This window comes from Limanda limanda, chromosome 7 (genome assembly GCF_963576545.1).
Source record: "Limanda limanda chromosome 7, fLimLim1.1, whole genome shotgun sequence".
NCBI classification, from domain to species: Eukaryota; Metazoa; Chordata; class Actinopteri; order Pleuronectiformes; family Pleuronectidae; genus Limanda; species Limanda limanda.
In genome coordinates this window covers 24,669,194-24,684,843 of record NC_083642.1, presented here as the reverse complement: position 1 = coordinate 24,684,843, position 15,650 = coordinate 24,669,194, and the positions used below count along the sequence as shown (strand labels likewise).

General features: G+C 40.7%; 1 protein-coding gene and 2 long non-coding RNA genes across 3 annotated transcripts; 1 reads left to right on the top strand and 2 right to left on the bottom strand.

Annotated features, from left to right (window-relative positions):
• Window positions 1–2,005: 2,005 nt before the first annotated feature.
• LOC133004844 (uncharacterized) lies at window positions 2,006–2,812 on the bottom strand. Its single transcript, XR_009678346.1, has 2 exons — window positions 2,648–2,812; window positions 2,006–2,481 (listed from the first exon to the last, which is right to left on the bottom strand). It is a non-coding gene; the product is annotated as an uncharacterized LOC133004844 (long non-coding RNA).
• A 3,451-nt stretch (window positions 2,813–6,263) lies between these two features.
• LOC133005078 (intermediate filament protein ON3-like) lies at window positions 6,264–11,358 on the top strand. Its single transcript, XM_061074664.1, has 9 exons — window positions 6,264–6,776; window positions 8,657–8,865; window positions 8,982–9,042; window positions 9,155–9,250; window positions 9,420–9,584; window positions 9,697–9,822; window positions 9,991–10,211; window positions 10,336–10,394; window positions 10,550–11,358. Exons 1-9 carry the CDS (start codon window positions 6,264–6,266, stop codon window positions 10,798–10,800), a joined length of 1,701 nt encoding a protein of 566 aa, XP_060930647.1. The 3' UTR covers window positions 10,801–11,358.
• Window positions 11,359–14,136: 2,778 nt separating this feature from the next.
• Window positions 14,137–14,943, bottom strand: LOC133004843 (uncharacterized). The gene is made up of 2 exons (XR_009678345.1): window positions 14,779–14,943; window positions 14,137–14,612 (listed from the first exon to the last, which is right to left on the bottom strand). It is a non-coding gene; the product is annotated as an uncharacterized LOC133004843 (long non-coding RNA).
• Between the last annotated feature and the right edge of the window lie 707 nt (window positions 14,944–15,650).

Below are 15,650 nucleotides of genomic sequence, written 5' to 3'. Positions count from 1 at the left end.
TAAATGGCCCGTCATAAATGATGAGTGTACTAATTGTAAGTTGCTTTGGACAAAAGCGTCAGCCAAATGACATGTATGTATGTATGTATGTTCAAATTAAGACATGGCAATGCGAAAGAGGAATTAAGTTGTCGGTGTTTCAAGGTGAAACGGAGAAATTAGGTCTTTAAGCTTTCCCAAACACGAGAAAGCCTGCATCATACTCACAGATTTCAGATAAAGTGTTAGTTGACATTATTGTACCTGGAAGTCTTTCGTTAGTGCTTCCTTGTGACGTCACGCAGACGACAGCAAAGGTGGCAAACGGCGATTGGTCAAAAAATAACATACGGTTCTTCTTGCTGTCGTGTGTCGTGCCATGACGGCAAGAATTTATGACTCTATAGTCACATAAACTGACACAATAGACAAAGAGAATGTGGTCTGACCCCAGCATTACAGATAGCTCTCATCTAGTTCTCATCTAGCTCTCATGATATTTCACGTATATCATCACAGCAAGCCTTGGAAAACACGATCAATAATTACAACTCCCAATATTATTACTGATCCTACATTGTACACAGATGGTAATAATATTACATCTGGCAACATTACCCCTGTGTGTGTGTGTGTTTGTGTGTGTGTGTGTGTGTGTGTGTGTCACAGTGAAGTCAGAAAATAAAATGCATCATTAAAAATGCATTTTCCGAGATATCACTGCGTCCTGTAGGTCTATAGACTCGAACAAAAGCTGTTATAGATTATTTTTTTTAATATAATTATAATTAAGTATTATGACAATATGCTAAGAATAACATTAATTACAAAATTAAATACAGCTTATTAAGACTTACCAGTCATTTGTCATAGTGATATCGTGAGGAATCACGATACATTTAATTCAATATCAAAATTATATTCTTGCCTGTTTGGGCAAATATACCCTCCACACATGGTACATGTCCCCCGTCTATTCTTTTCATTGTTTTATTGTATTTCGTACCCTCTATAAATACACATTTGTAAGATTTTTTAGCATCTCAGACACCACACAAACATAAAACACTCACGGTGGATCAAATATATACAATAAGGTGGGCACATTTAGCAAAGAGGAATCATTCATGTTCTCATTAAGATGTTACAACCGTCAAAGGAAGATATGTTTTTCAGCTTTAAAGATATAATACTTGCATTTCAATAGTCATCAGTCTGAACATTTGAAGAGGGATGACTTGACACGCCTTAGGTAAAACTAGATCGGCTCCTGGCGGCTGCCATTGGTACCGGTCATTGTAAATGGATCCTATCACATTGATGTAGAAGCTTAAATTTTAACTAAGGGTTCAATCATGAATCATAGAGAGACACACACCTATTTCTATACTATGAGCACAATAATAATAATAATCGCAGATTTGAGAGAGAGAGGAGAGAAAAGGAGGCGGGTTTTCATCTTTTCATTCATACCTTATATTCTACCACCTTGTATTTTACAACTTTTGTTTATGTGTTTATTACCTCACACATCCCCTGTGTTTCAGGAGTCTGATTTCCACCTGTAGCCCGCAGTCCTCCACTCAGAGGAGAAATTCAGTCTGTTTTAATGTTGAAAACATGTTTGCAAAATGCACCTTTCTCATCTCTAAGACTCCACAGTGAAATCTTTACAAAAATCTGGATAAAATATCATATCCAATTTGAACTAGTGGGATTTGAAGAAAGCGACTCTTACTGAGAAGTAAAAGCTTTTTCTTTCATTCAGGGACTCGGACAGTAAATCCACACAGGAGGCATCTGCCTTTTTACTGGACCATCTCACACAAGTGTGATTGAATAAACTCAGTACAGGTGTCTGCTGCACAAAAAGTCTATATAATTTTCTTTCAAAATTAGTTGAAAAAAAACTCGAATTGGAAAAGAACGCTTATAGATTTTTTTTTATGAGAACTTTAAGTTTTTTCATTTTACAACAGGGGGTTTAAAGAGTTGAGACTTATCTCCTTTTAAATGTATATTATGAATCTATGTATTTTACTTTATTTGACCATTAATATTTCATGTACAGTATCATGTAAATCCTTTCTGCTGTACATTCAACAACAATGCCCTGACACATACAGCACTTACAAACATGTGAGCTGGACGACTGACAATACAGACATCAAAATGAACATGATGAGGGTGAAGTGAAATTAATGCAAAACACCTCATAAAAATAATTTTATGTCAAAGTTTACATGCTTTTGGTCAAACAGATCCATTAATTCATCAAGCTAGTATTGCTACCATCAACTTTATCAACTGCACATACATGTCAGATGCACAAAACAGGACAGGATATATTTAATATTCTTTTTTTTGTGTTTGTTTCACTGAATCGTTGACCTTTACCTCACGTGTGGATATTAAACCAAACACTACTCATCACAGCATCCTACATAGCTGTTTTACTGGGGTTGTCAGGGTCGAAGGTCATGATCTCCATGTGGATAAGACCTGATTGGATGAAAAATGAAAGCATAGACTTATTTTCACCCCTAGTATTAGTATAGCATTCTTTTTTTAATATCGTAAACTCTTCAGATGAGAATAAGATTTCAGGCAAAACTCAGGAGGCCACAGCGCCTGTCAACTCCAGCGTCTTGTGCACAGCCGTACTCACTCTTCCATTCGCCAACAGCCAGCTCCAGGCTCTCGAAGGAGTCGTCATAAGGCTCAGAGTCCGTCTCACTCTCTGGGTCATGGTATTCAGCCAGGAAGGGGTGGGGTAGACCCTGCTTCTCTGTCAGCCTCGTCTCTGGATCCAGCAGCAGCATCCCCTCCAGCAGGTCGACAGCTAGAAGCAGCAGGACCCAAAACAGAACATTTCAATCATCACACAACTGATCAACCACTATTTGGTCACAAAGGATGAAGTTGAATTTTGAATTAAAATTTCTCCCCTCCCGGATTAATTGCATCTCCTCATCTCTTATTTGTTACAAATACACAGCAGTGAGCAATGAACTGATCCTTACAAGCTCGTCAACTCGAGCTGCGCAGCTCTAATTATGTGACATACCTCACTTTATACATTCCTCTATCATACACACCCTCCCAGATGGCGGTCTATTGAAGCTGCAAAGATTTCCCATCTCTCCCTTTGCTTGTCAGAGCTATTGCTGCCCTGTGTCAGTATTACTTCCTGTTAAATTCAGTCCCTTCACCAACCCGTAGGCTCCAACAGACTGGTTAAAGAGATCTGCTCATCATTCCCTGTTATATTAATGTGATTGCTTCTGGGGGAGTGATGAAGTCAGAACCTGGGACATTAAACTCAAACTCACAGGTGACTTGTCTGACTGAATTGATATAGGTGACGATGCTACAGCAAAGTCATGATGAAGAAATTTGGGTTCAAAATAAGCTTTTCTTTCCAATTTAAGTACAATGTATTTCATTTCACGTCAATAAGAAGAAGTGGTTCAGTGCACCATTTTCCTCCATGGACGGAAACACATCCTTGAAGTTTTTCTTCTTTTGTGGAGGGAGACCTTGCACATATGACTGCGCCTGTAAAATAGGTAATAATGGTTACATTTTCTAACAAAGAAAAGAGCATGAAATATCAAAATATTGGTTTGTTATTTTCCACTCATATTTGGAAATGTGCTGCATTCATCAGTTGGCTTAAATGTTGGGATTCATGAGGCATGTGGACACAACAGAACTCACGTCTTTACTCTGCATCTTCTGAACCAGGGAGGAGTCTGGTGTTCCTGTCAGGCGAAGGATCTTTTTCAGCTGATCGATACCTGAACAGGCTGGTTAAGGAAGCCTCTGAATGCACAGCACTCACACTGTGAAGACTTCATGTCAGAGAAGTCATCAAAGCCAAAGCTTAAACGTGCGTCTAAATGTCTAAAACTCTACACATTGGATGGTTTGGTGCCGGCCCTAGCAATGTTGGAGCCCTGGGCGAGATGTCAGATCAGTGCCCCCCCCCAGATCGTCCAACATACACAAGCAAAACTGCAAGATGGTCTTCATAGGTGACTGACCTACACAAGCCTATAGACGCCAAACCCCCACAAGAGATTGTGTGCTTGGTGTGTCTGTCTGTTTAGACACAATTGAACAGGTGTGGAATAAGTCAATTCAATCTCCAGGAGAACAGCGGGGAAATGCAGTATGGGTTGTATATATAATCATTTATATCATATATCACTTACATTTTCATGGCACATCACACGATTCAGCCTCCGGTGTGTCCCCGAAGTTAGTGGATGATGGTTTGACATTACTGAATTGGTCAACATTGCATGTATCACATCTTGATAAATTAGCCTCTTGTGGCGCCCTCTCTGCATTTTGTGCGCTAGGCAACCGCCTACGTCGCTAGGAGTCGCCCCTGGTTGTTTGGAAGCTACAATAATTATTTGTGACTTAGTACGTCATTATTATAAGATACTAAGTCCTAATTATGAGATATAGGATTTGTGTGTTCTTCATCACAGTGGTGGAAATGGGCTTCCATGGTATTGCACTGGGTTCACAAGAGAAAGCTGAATAGTAAAAATAATCAATTTATATATGACTTATAGTCCTAAGAATGATCAAGCTCCAAAACCTTCCATTAAATGTTTGAGAAGTGAAGTGTTTCAGGTTTCAGTCCACAAAACACTTTTGGAGTTTCAGGGGTAAACAGTGTAGCTGATTAGTGACCTATCTTCAGATGTAATAAAACAGAAGAAAAAACAAAACCCTTCGTTTTTTTTATTGCATTGTATTGGATTCTGCTCTAACCCCCCCCAAGTGAATTTCCATTTTTGTATGAACTATCCCTTGAAGTGAGAGGTGGAGCAGCCAGGTGCAGAGCCAGGAAGTGAGGTATTGCTTTCTCACTCTGACTTTTGCTTTTACTCATGCACCTCCTCTGGTGAAAATACTGCGCTACTGCGTAGAACAGGAAATCTGCTTTAACTCCTGATGTGCACTTGACTGCAACCTGATAGTAAAGGAACAGAAATCCAAGGTTTTAAACTTTTGCTTAAAATTTACCTGAAGCCCACAAGTTGCAGGCCTGAACAAATAAACAACAGGCTGGTGGAATTATACAATTAACTCTGGAATTTAAGAATCTGAGTGTAGAACTTTATCTACTAATATTTTATTTTCCTTACCCTTTTTCCTTGTCACTTCAAACCCTCCTGCGAAACCAGTTTTCTCTTGAAAGTTATCAGCTCATCTACTACTGTAATGTTACTTCTAAATCATAAACTGCTTTTGTTGAAGGTGCAACTGTATTAGAAATTAAAAGGCAAAACCCCACCCACTAACAAAAGCAATACCACAACGAGTGACCCCCGGTGGCAAATAAAGGCCCCATTTTGTTTCTGGACAAATGGAAATATTTTACCACTTTTTATACATTGTGATTTTTGACTTTTTCACAAATTTCATTCATTCATTTATATATTTTAATGAGAATAATTCAAAGGAGTTAAAAATAATCATAAAGAATAATTGAATCTCACCTAATATAATGTCTTAGAAATGACAAGTGTCAGTGGCAAGCAAAAAAACAAATGTTTATCCAGAAGGATCCCAGAGACAGCACTTTTAAAATAAACTCAGTTGGAATTCATATGAGGCAACATTTTTCCAAATTTTATCGTGATGTAGTTATTTATTTAGAAGCATCATGCAAATCCTGTTGTCTTTTTGACATGTATCTACATTAAACATATCCAGCAGAAACTGGCCAGAATGTGTTCTGCAAATCTTGTGAAATGTTACCAATTTCAACTGTAAATGTATTTATATTGCATACATTTTGCAAAACGATAAAAGGCAATCGAAAGGTGACTATATTACCACACCCAACTCCCTAACTCCTCCAGCCACACACTGCTATCAAGAAGAGCCCCCAGATAATGAAGTAAAGAGTTATTTTTTTTAATCTCAAAATGTCTTCCCTCCCCTCTTACCCTGGGTGATGCCATTCCTCTCCTACCTTTTGGGTGTGTCGAGCCCGGCTCACTTTACAGGGGTGGAACTCTTACTTGTCCAACAGGCTCAGCTGCTCCATGCCAAATCTACGTGCAAGTGCACCTTCCAGGATGCAGTTAATTGGTGGAGGGATGAGGAGGAGGTGGAGCTTACTGGGACCTCCTCCACAGTAAGAGGCAGATAAATATCCATGGCACACTGAGAGAAGATACTTAGAGGGACTTGACTCACCTCTTAGTGCACTCCACTGCTCTGCCAAATCTCGCTCTCTTTCTGTCTGCTCAGCCATGCCGTTCACCACGAAAACCAGTAGGACCAGCTACGGTACCGTCCGTTCTAGTGGAGGAGGAGTAGGAGGAGGAGGAAGAACTTTTTCCTCACAATCTTATGGCGGGGGGTCAGGGGCCCGGAAAAGCTTTTCTTCCAGCTCAATGATGATGAAGTCAGGCATGGGAGGTGGCGGCTATGGAGGCGGTGGTGGTGGTAGTTTTGTTGGTGGTGGTAGTTTTGGTGGTGGTTATGGAGCTGGAGGTGGTGGTGGTGGATTTGGTGGTGGTGGTGGAGGTGGAGGTGGTGGTGGTGGATTTGGTGGTGGTCTTTTCTCTTCTGGAGGTGCCTATGGTGGCTTTGGCGGCGGTGGTGGTGGGTGTATAGTCCCCACGATCGCAAATGTCCAATGCAACCAGAGCCTGCTGGCTCCCCTGAACCTTGAGATTGACCCCAACATCTCGTCTGTCCGTACCGAAGAGAAAAATCAGATCAAGGGTCTAAACAACCGCTTCGCCAGCTTCATTGACAAGGTAAGTGTCCCTTTGGTCACTAAAACAGCTTATGTCTTAATGTCCCACACCATTTCAAAATCTTAAATGTTGTTTTCAGAGTGTTTTTAACTCTTGTTGAACAATAGATGTTGATATGATTGAACTGGGGGAAATGAAATATTAGTAAGCGATGGATGCACTACACACAGAGTTAATTGGTTTGTGCAAGTTTGAATAGCTGCAACATGCTGTCCCTTAACAGCCACCTGGGCTCATTAAATATTACACAGCAACTGATCCCAACGTGGATAATAGCCACACTGTGGTCCTAGTTAGAGCTAGCTCTGAAAACCAAACCTCCTAATCATAATATTATTATCTTGAATTCGATTTTGTCAGCTATACTGTGCATTGTCTCACTTATCTACTGAAATTGAAAGCAGACCACTGTTCCTTTAATTTATTTTTGACCATAATCCATCACTTGCTAGCTGCCGCTGTGTGGAGGGAGAGTCAGGACACATTAGAGTTAGAGTATCAAGTGACTGGTCCCTCTCAGTTTGAGGGGAGAAAGGGATCGGGTTCTCAACCCCATTTCCATGGCAGCAAGGCTTGACAAGCTTTCAACAGTGATGCAGGAAGTGGACTTCAAATATTTGCAATGCATCGCAAAATGCTTACAATTCAAACGATATTTTCATTGCATGCATTATTTATCATACATGAAAATAATCGTAATCTCACCCCTCTGGTAATTGAAAGTCTTGTTAATAAGATGAGGGACATTTTCTCTCTGTTACAAATGAAGAACAAGTTAACCACACCCTACACAAGAAAATGCGTGTTGTGTGTGTGTATCTACCACACCTCATCTGTCCTCACACAAGGGATCTGGTCTTCCATCTGTATGAAATGATTCACAACTAAATATTAAGATCATTACAGGTCGTAGTAGTGGTCACAATGGGGGAGAAAATATCAAAGTTTGTATTAACATTTCAATTAAATATTTTTAGGAAATGCGATTACATGATTGTGAGTTCAGGCGAGAATAATTAGTTTGCTGAGGGATGAGGCAGGCGAGTTCACTCAGAGAAAGTATTCTTCCCGGAGGCGAGGGTGTGGTAATGCCAGAGCTTTAAGGGTTGGGGCAAGGCTGAGGTGTGGCAAGGCGCACCTCATCTGGCCATTTACATGCACACACGATCACACACACACACACACACACACACACACACACACACACACACACACACACACACACACACACACACACACACACACACAACTGTAACTCTGATGACAGAGCAATGCAGCCTGCATACATCTTCTCTATGTTAATGCAAGGAAGACATAAGAAGCAGATTCTTTCAGTTCTCCAGTGACGACAGAACCAAAAGTCTCTGGCCTGAAAGACATTGGTTATTACAAGAGCCTTTAGAGTGGTAAAGTCACACATAGGTGTTGCTCGATGGATCATGTGAGTAAAGTTAAAGAAGGATGACAAACGTCTCTGTTCTCCTGGAGAGAAGTAAGCCAAATCATGAATAAAAGGGAAAGCTAATATAATCCATCCTGCGGCCGTCTGCATCTGCACGAAGAGGGGGTTGGGATTTACAGAAACTTTTATGAGTGGAACACGGACAAGAGAGGGAAATGAGAGAAGAAGAATGGAAGTAGAGACAACAGCTGTGTCTAAAAACAGTGGTTAGCTAAAAGGAGGATGCTACGGTTTCATGCACTGATGCTGCCTCCTCCTGTCCCCCTGCACTCATGCTACATAGCAGGTGCCCATGGCTATTTGCCTTTCCTATTCGATTTTTTGGTATTTGCAGTTATGATAAAATTGTCATATTCAAAGCCATTTCTTTATCAAGCTGTTGGTGGATCTTAACTTCTGAAATTTTTTTACTTTTCAGGTGCGATTCCTGGAGCAGCAGAACAAAATGCTGGAGACCAAGTGGAGCCTGCTGCAGGAGCAGACCACCTCCCGCTCCAACATCGACGCCATGTTCGAGGCCTACATCGCCAACCTGCGCAGACAGCTGGATGGACTCGGTAACGAGAAGGTCAAGCTGGACGGAGAGCTGAGAAACATGCAGGGATTGGTAGAGGACTTCAAGAACAAGTGAGTTTACACCAGGGAAGGAATCCAAGTGTGTGTTGTCTTTGAACAGACCTGCAAGACTTGATGTCTACATACATTTTCCGTTAGCTCATTCTTCCTCCATTTGTTTGCATCAGATATGAAGATGAAATCAACAAGCGTGCTGGTGTGGAAAATGAGTTTGTGCTCCTCAAGAAGGTGAGAGAAATCCTGCAATCATTAAGCCAGACATTCCAGATTCAAGAGTGGATCATTGCTTTTCCTCCAAGCCATCACCAATGCAGAACACTTCCTTCTTCTCCACTTACAGGATGTAGATGGTGCCTACATGAACAAAGTTGAGCTCGAGGCCAAGGTTGATGCCCTTCAGGATGAGATCAACTTCCTCAGAAGTGTCTACGAGGCGGTAAGCTAAATAAACCACACCTCAGTCCTGTTAGGTCTGTTGTTTCATGAATGCAACCAGTGGAGACAGATAAACAATAAAAACACAAACAAGAGTAACAGATTTCGGTCGTCCCCTCTACTCATACTTTCAATATAATTTGAATAAATTACTGTTGTCTCTTCTTCAGGAACTAAATGAACTCCAGGGACAGATCAAGGACACTTCAGTCATTGTGGAGATGGACAACAGCCGAATCCTTGACATGGATGCTATTGTGGCTGAAGTCAGGGCACAGTATGAGGACATCGCTGCCCGCAACCGTGCTGATGCAGAAAGCTGGTATCAGCAGAAGGTAGGAAGATAGAGACAGCAATCATACCAACAACTCCAATATGAAACACACTTACCTGCAAAAATGTCTGTGGAGCCTGTAATAATAGTTATTTTTCATCGTGTTCCTTCAGTTCCAGGAGATGCAGACCAATGCCGGCTCGGCCGGAGAAGACCTCCGCAACACGAAGAGTGAGATTGCTGAGCTCAACCGTATGATTTCACGCCTCCAGAATGAGATTGAGTCAGTCAAGGGACAGGTAAGCTCACAGTTACACATGGTCTAGCTTGAGCTCAGTTGACTTATAGACTTATCATCTATGCACAAAATATTCAAAATGATGCAGGCGTCCAGAACTTTGTTAAAAACCAGATGAACATTTAGAAATATCAAACCTGAAGCGTCTGCCAACTTTCCAACTTCTCAGCGTGCCAACCTGGAGGCCCAGATCGCTGAGGCTGAGGAGCGAGGTGAGCTTGCTGTCAAGGACGCCAAGCTCCGTATCAAGGACCTAGAAGAAGCCCTGCAGAGAGCCAAACAGGACATGGCCCGCCAGGTCCGTGAATACCAGGAGCTCATGAATGTCAAGCTGGCTCTAGATATTGAGATTGCGACCTACAGGAAGCTACTGGAAGGAGAGGAGATCAGGTAAATGCCACTTTGAGCTCACAAAACATTTCATCTTCGAAATTAGCTGTGAGAGTGCATGGAATCTCATTGTGAGAGCAGCAACGGCAACAGCTCAGATTGCTCATTGATGTTCTCTCTGCAGAATTGCCGCCGGTCCTGCAGTTGCAACCATCCATATGCAGACCTCATCAAGCAGCTATGGTTAGTATTGACCTAAGTCTTTACAACTCAGATCATTTCTACACAAGTTCTATGGTAGGCCTATTCATGGTAAATCTAACAACTGGGGATGGGTAGGCGATTAGTTATCAATTGACTTGATATGTGTACTTAAGTAATCTCATTCTCATCACCAGGTGGCGGCGGCGGTGGTGGCGGTGGCTTTGGAGGTGGCAGCGGCGGCGGCAGCGGCTATGGAATGAGCGGCGGCGGTGGCTATGGAATAAGCGGCGGCGGCGGCAGCAGCTTTGGAATGAGCAGTGGCGGCAGCAGCAGCTTTGGAATGAGCGGCGGCGGTGGCTATGGAGGCGGCAGCAGCATGAGCATGGGAGGAGGAGGCACAATGACATCAAAATCCTCCTCCACCTCATACAGCCGCCGTCAATGAAAACGGCAGTTGTCTTCCTCTCCTATCTTCGTCTTCCCTCATTTTGTTTTCTTCCCCATGCCCCAATCATAAAATCTTTCTATAAATCTCACCACCACTCTCCCTGCACACACAGACAAGTCTCAGAAAAATTACATTCAAGTACAGAGATTGTTTGTAAAGGCAGCAGATATGTGAGTCAGTCTTCTTCTTTGATCAGTCAGCCACGCTGTCTTTTGGTTGCTGGATATGCTGTTATGTAGACAGGAGGATACTTGTAGTATCATGGCAGAGAATCCTTACAAGGCAACAATCATTGCACATGAAAAGAAAACAGCAGTTCTAAGATTTGCACAGAAGGAGAAGTGGGTCCTGTAACTTTCCTTCTTCTAATGTCTCATCTGCTGTCACACATACGTCATCTTGTGCATTTTGACATCATCAAAAGCAGCCACATATAACACTTTTTCGGGATCCTCTTTTTCATCTCCTGTCAGAGAGAAAATGAGCTCTCTGCTTCAGCATCTTAACGGTGTTTATGACTTAACTTCTGTTTTTCACCCTGAATAAAAAAATGGCTAAGGCTGACTGGAACAACCAGGTTTATTGTAAATTTGTACCACCAAAACATCTAGAATAAATCTGTATTGATATTTGGCAGATTATTTTTGTTCTTATTGAATACTGTTAGTTCTTTCTAACTAGAATTCTGTATTTGCACCAACATGGTTAAATTATCCTTACCAGCTTGATGATCCATGTGAAATATTACTCTTGAGTAGCATTGGTAAGAGTACAGTTATAGTCTTCTGTTATAAATTAGAATTTACTAAAGAAATTCACAATATTCTAATTTAGCTATATGGAATGTCTACTTGAACAGCACATTATGCTTTAATCAGAATCAGGTTTTATTGCCAAGCAGGTTCATACATATAAGAAATTTGCTGTGGTGTATTTGTATAAAGTATAAATATTGAAAATAGTATAATGATTTTTAAATAGCATTAAGTGTGTAGAAGAAGAGTGTAGATGGAATCAAGACAGAGTTGCTAACGCTGGGGTCAGATTACATGATGTCAGCCCGAGTGTAGCCCCAATGCCTCACAAAATACTATACAAAAGAGAGTACAATTTTTCTTTAATCTTCAATTGCGGGTCTGTCTCCTCTTTGGTTTTGACCAGAAGAGAGGAAGCCATGTTCAAAAAATTGTCAGAAAGTCAGAAAATAACATGCATCATTAAAAATGCATTTTCCGAGATATCACTGCGTCCTATAGGTCTATAGACTCAAACAAAAGCGCTCTTCCCCATCTGCATGCCGAAGAGTCCTTGGCAAGATACTGATCCCCTAAATGGCCCGTCATAAATGATGAGTGTACTAATTGTAAGTTGCTTTGGACAAAAGCGTCAGCCAAATGACATGTATGTATGTATGTATGTTCAAATTAAGACATGGCAATGCGAAAGAGGAATTAAGTTGTCGGTGTTTCAAGGTGAAACGGAGAAATTAGGTCTTTAAGCTTTCCCAAACACGAGAAAGCCTGCATCATACTCACAGATTTCAGATAAAGTGTTAGTTGACATTATTGTACCTGGAAGTCTTTCGTTAGTGCTTCCTTGTGACGTCACGCAGACGACAGCAAAGGTGGCAAACGGCGATTGGTCAAAAAATAACATACGGTTCTTCTTGCTGTCGTGTGTCGTGCCATGACGGCAAGAATTTATGACTCTATAGTCACATAAACTGACACAATAGACAAAGAGAATGTGGTCTGACCCCAGCATTACAGATAGCTCTCATCTAGTTCTCATCTAGCTCTCATGATATTTCACGTATATCATCACAGCAAGCCTTGGAAAACACGATCAATAATTACAACTCCCAATATTATTACTGATCCTACATTGTACACAGATGGTAATAATATTACATCTGGCAACATTACCCCTGTGTGTGTGTGTGTTTGTGTGTGTGTGTGTGTGTGTGTGTGTCACAGTGAAGTCAGAAAATAAAATGCATCATTAAAAATGCATTTTCCGAGATATCACTGCGTCCTGTAGGTCTATAGACTCGAACAAAAGCTGTTATAGATTATTTTTTTTAATATAATTATAATTAAGTATTATGACAATATGCTAAGAATAACATTAATTACAAAATTAAATACAGCTTATTAAGACTTACCAGTCATTTGTCATAGTGATATCGTGAGGAATCACGATACATTTAATTCAATATCAAAATTATATTCTTGCCTGTTTGGGCAAATATACCCTCCACACATGGTACATGTCCCCCGTCTATTCTTTTCATTGTTTTATTGTATTTCGTACCCTCTATAAATACACATTTGTAAGATTTTTTAGCATCTCAGACACCACACAAACATAAAACACTCACGGTGGATCAAATATATACAATAAGGTGGGCACATTTAGCAAAGAGGAATCATTCATGTTCTCATTAAGATGTTACAACCGTCAAAGGAAGATATGTTTTTCAGCTTTAAAGATATAATACTTGCATTTCAATAGTCATCAGTCTGAACATTTGAAGAGGGATGACTTGACACGCCTTAGGTAAAACTAGATCGGCTCCTGGCGGCTGCCATTGGTACCGGTCATTGTAAATGGATCCTATCACATTGATGTAGAAGCTTAAATTTTAACTAAGGGTTCAATCATGAATCATAGAGAGACACACACCTATTTCTATACTATGAGCACAATAATAATAATAATCGCAGATTTGAGAGAGAGAGGAGAGAAAAGGAGGCGGGTTTTCATCTTTTCATTCATACCTTATATTCTACCACCTTGTATTTTACAACTTTTGTTTATGTGTTTATTACCTCACACATCCCCTGTGTTTCAGGAGTCTGATTTCCACCTGTAGCCCGCAGTCCTCCACTCAGAGGAGAAATTCAGTCTGTTTTAATGTTGAAAACATGTTTGCAAAATGCACCTTTCTCATCTCTAAGACTCCACAGTGAAATCTTTACAAAAATCTGGATAAAATATCATATCCAATTTGAACTAGTGGGATTTGAAGAAAGCGACTCTTACTGAGAAGTAAAAGCTTTTTCTTTCATTCAGGGACTCGGACAGTAAATCCACACAGGAGGCATCTGCCTTTTTACTGGACCATCTCACACAAGTGTGATTGAATAAACTCAGTACAGGTGTCTGCTGCACAAAAAGTCTATATAATTTTCTTTCAAAATTAGTTGAAAAAAAACTCGAATTGGAAAAGAACGCTTATAGATTTTTTTTTATGAGAACTTTAAGTTTTTTCATTTTACAACAGGGGGTTTAAAGAGTTGAGACTTATCTCCTTTTAAATGTATATTATGAATCTATGTATTTTACTTTATTTGACCATTAATATTTCATGTACAGTATCATGTAAATCCTTTCTGCTGTACATTCAACAACAATGCCCTGACACATACAGCACTTACAAACATGTGAGCTGGACGACTGACAATACAGACATCAAAATGAACATGATGAGGGTGAAGTGAAATTAATGCAAAACACCTCATAAAAATAATTTTATGTCAAAGTTTACATGCTTTTGGTCAAACAGATCCATTAATTCATCAAGCTAGTATTGCTACCATCAACTTTATCAACTGCACATACATGTCAGATGCACAAAACAGGACAGGATATATTTAATATTCTTTTTTTTGTGTTTGTTTCACTGAATCGTTGACCTTTACCTCACGTGTGGATATTAAACCAAACACTACTCATCACAGCATCCTACATAGCTGTTTTACTGGGGTTGTCAGGGTCGAAGGTCATGATCTCCATGTGGATAAGACCTGATTGGATGAAAAATGAAAGCATAGACTTATTTTCACCCCTAGTATTAGTATAGCATTCTTTTTTTAATATCGTAAACTCTTCAGATGAGAATAAGATTTCAGGCAAAACTCAGGAGGCCACAGCGCCTGTCAACTCCAGCGTCTTGTGCACAGCCGTACTCACTCTTCCATTCGCCAACAGCCAGCTCCAGGCTCTCGAAGGAGTCGTCATAAGGCTCAGAGTCCGTCTCACTCTCTGGGTCATGGTATTCAGCCAGGAAGGGGTGGGGTAGACCCTGCTTCTCTGTCAGCCTCGTCTCTGGATCCAGCAGCAGCATCCCCTCCAGCAGGTCGACAGCTAGAAGCAGCAGGACCCAAAACAGAACATTTCAATCATCACACAACTGATCAACCACTATTTGGTCACAAAGGATGAAGTTGAATTTTGAATTAAAATTTCTCCCCTCCCGGATTAATTGCATCTCCTCATCTCTTATTTGTTACAAATACACAGCAGTGAGCAATGAACTGATCCTTACAAGCTCGTCAACTCGAGCTGCGCAGCTCTAATTATGTGACATACCTCACTTTATACATTCCTCTATCATACACACCCTCCCAGATGGCGGTCTATTGAAGCTGCAAAGATTTCCCATCTCTCCCTTTGCTTGTCAGAGCTATTGCTGCCCTGTGTCAGTATTACTTCCTGTTAAATTCAGTCCCTTCACCAACCCGTAGGCTCCAACAGACTGGTTAAAGAGATCTGCTCATCATTCCCTGTTATATTAATGTGATTGCTTCTGGGGGAGTGATGAAGTCAGAACCTGGGACATTAAACTCAAACTCACAGGTGACTTGTCTGACTGAATTGATATAGGTGACGATGCTACAGCAAAGTCATGATGAAGAAATTTGGGTTCAAAATAAGCTTTTCTTTCCAATTTAAGTACAATGTATTTCATTTCACGTCAATAAGAAGAAGTGGTTCAGTGCACCATTTTCCTCCATGGACGGAAACACATCCTTGAAGTTTTTCTTCTTTTGTGGAGGGAGACC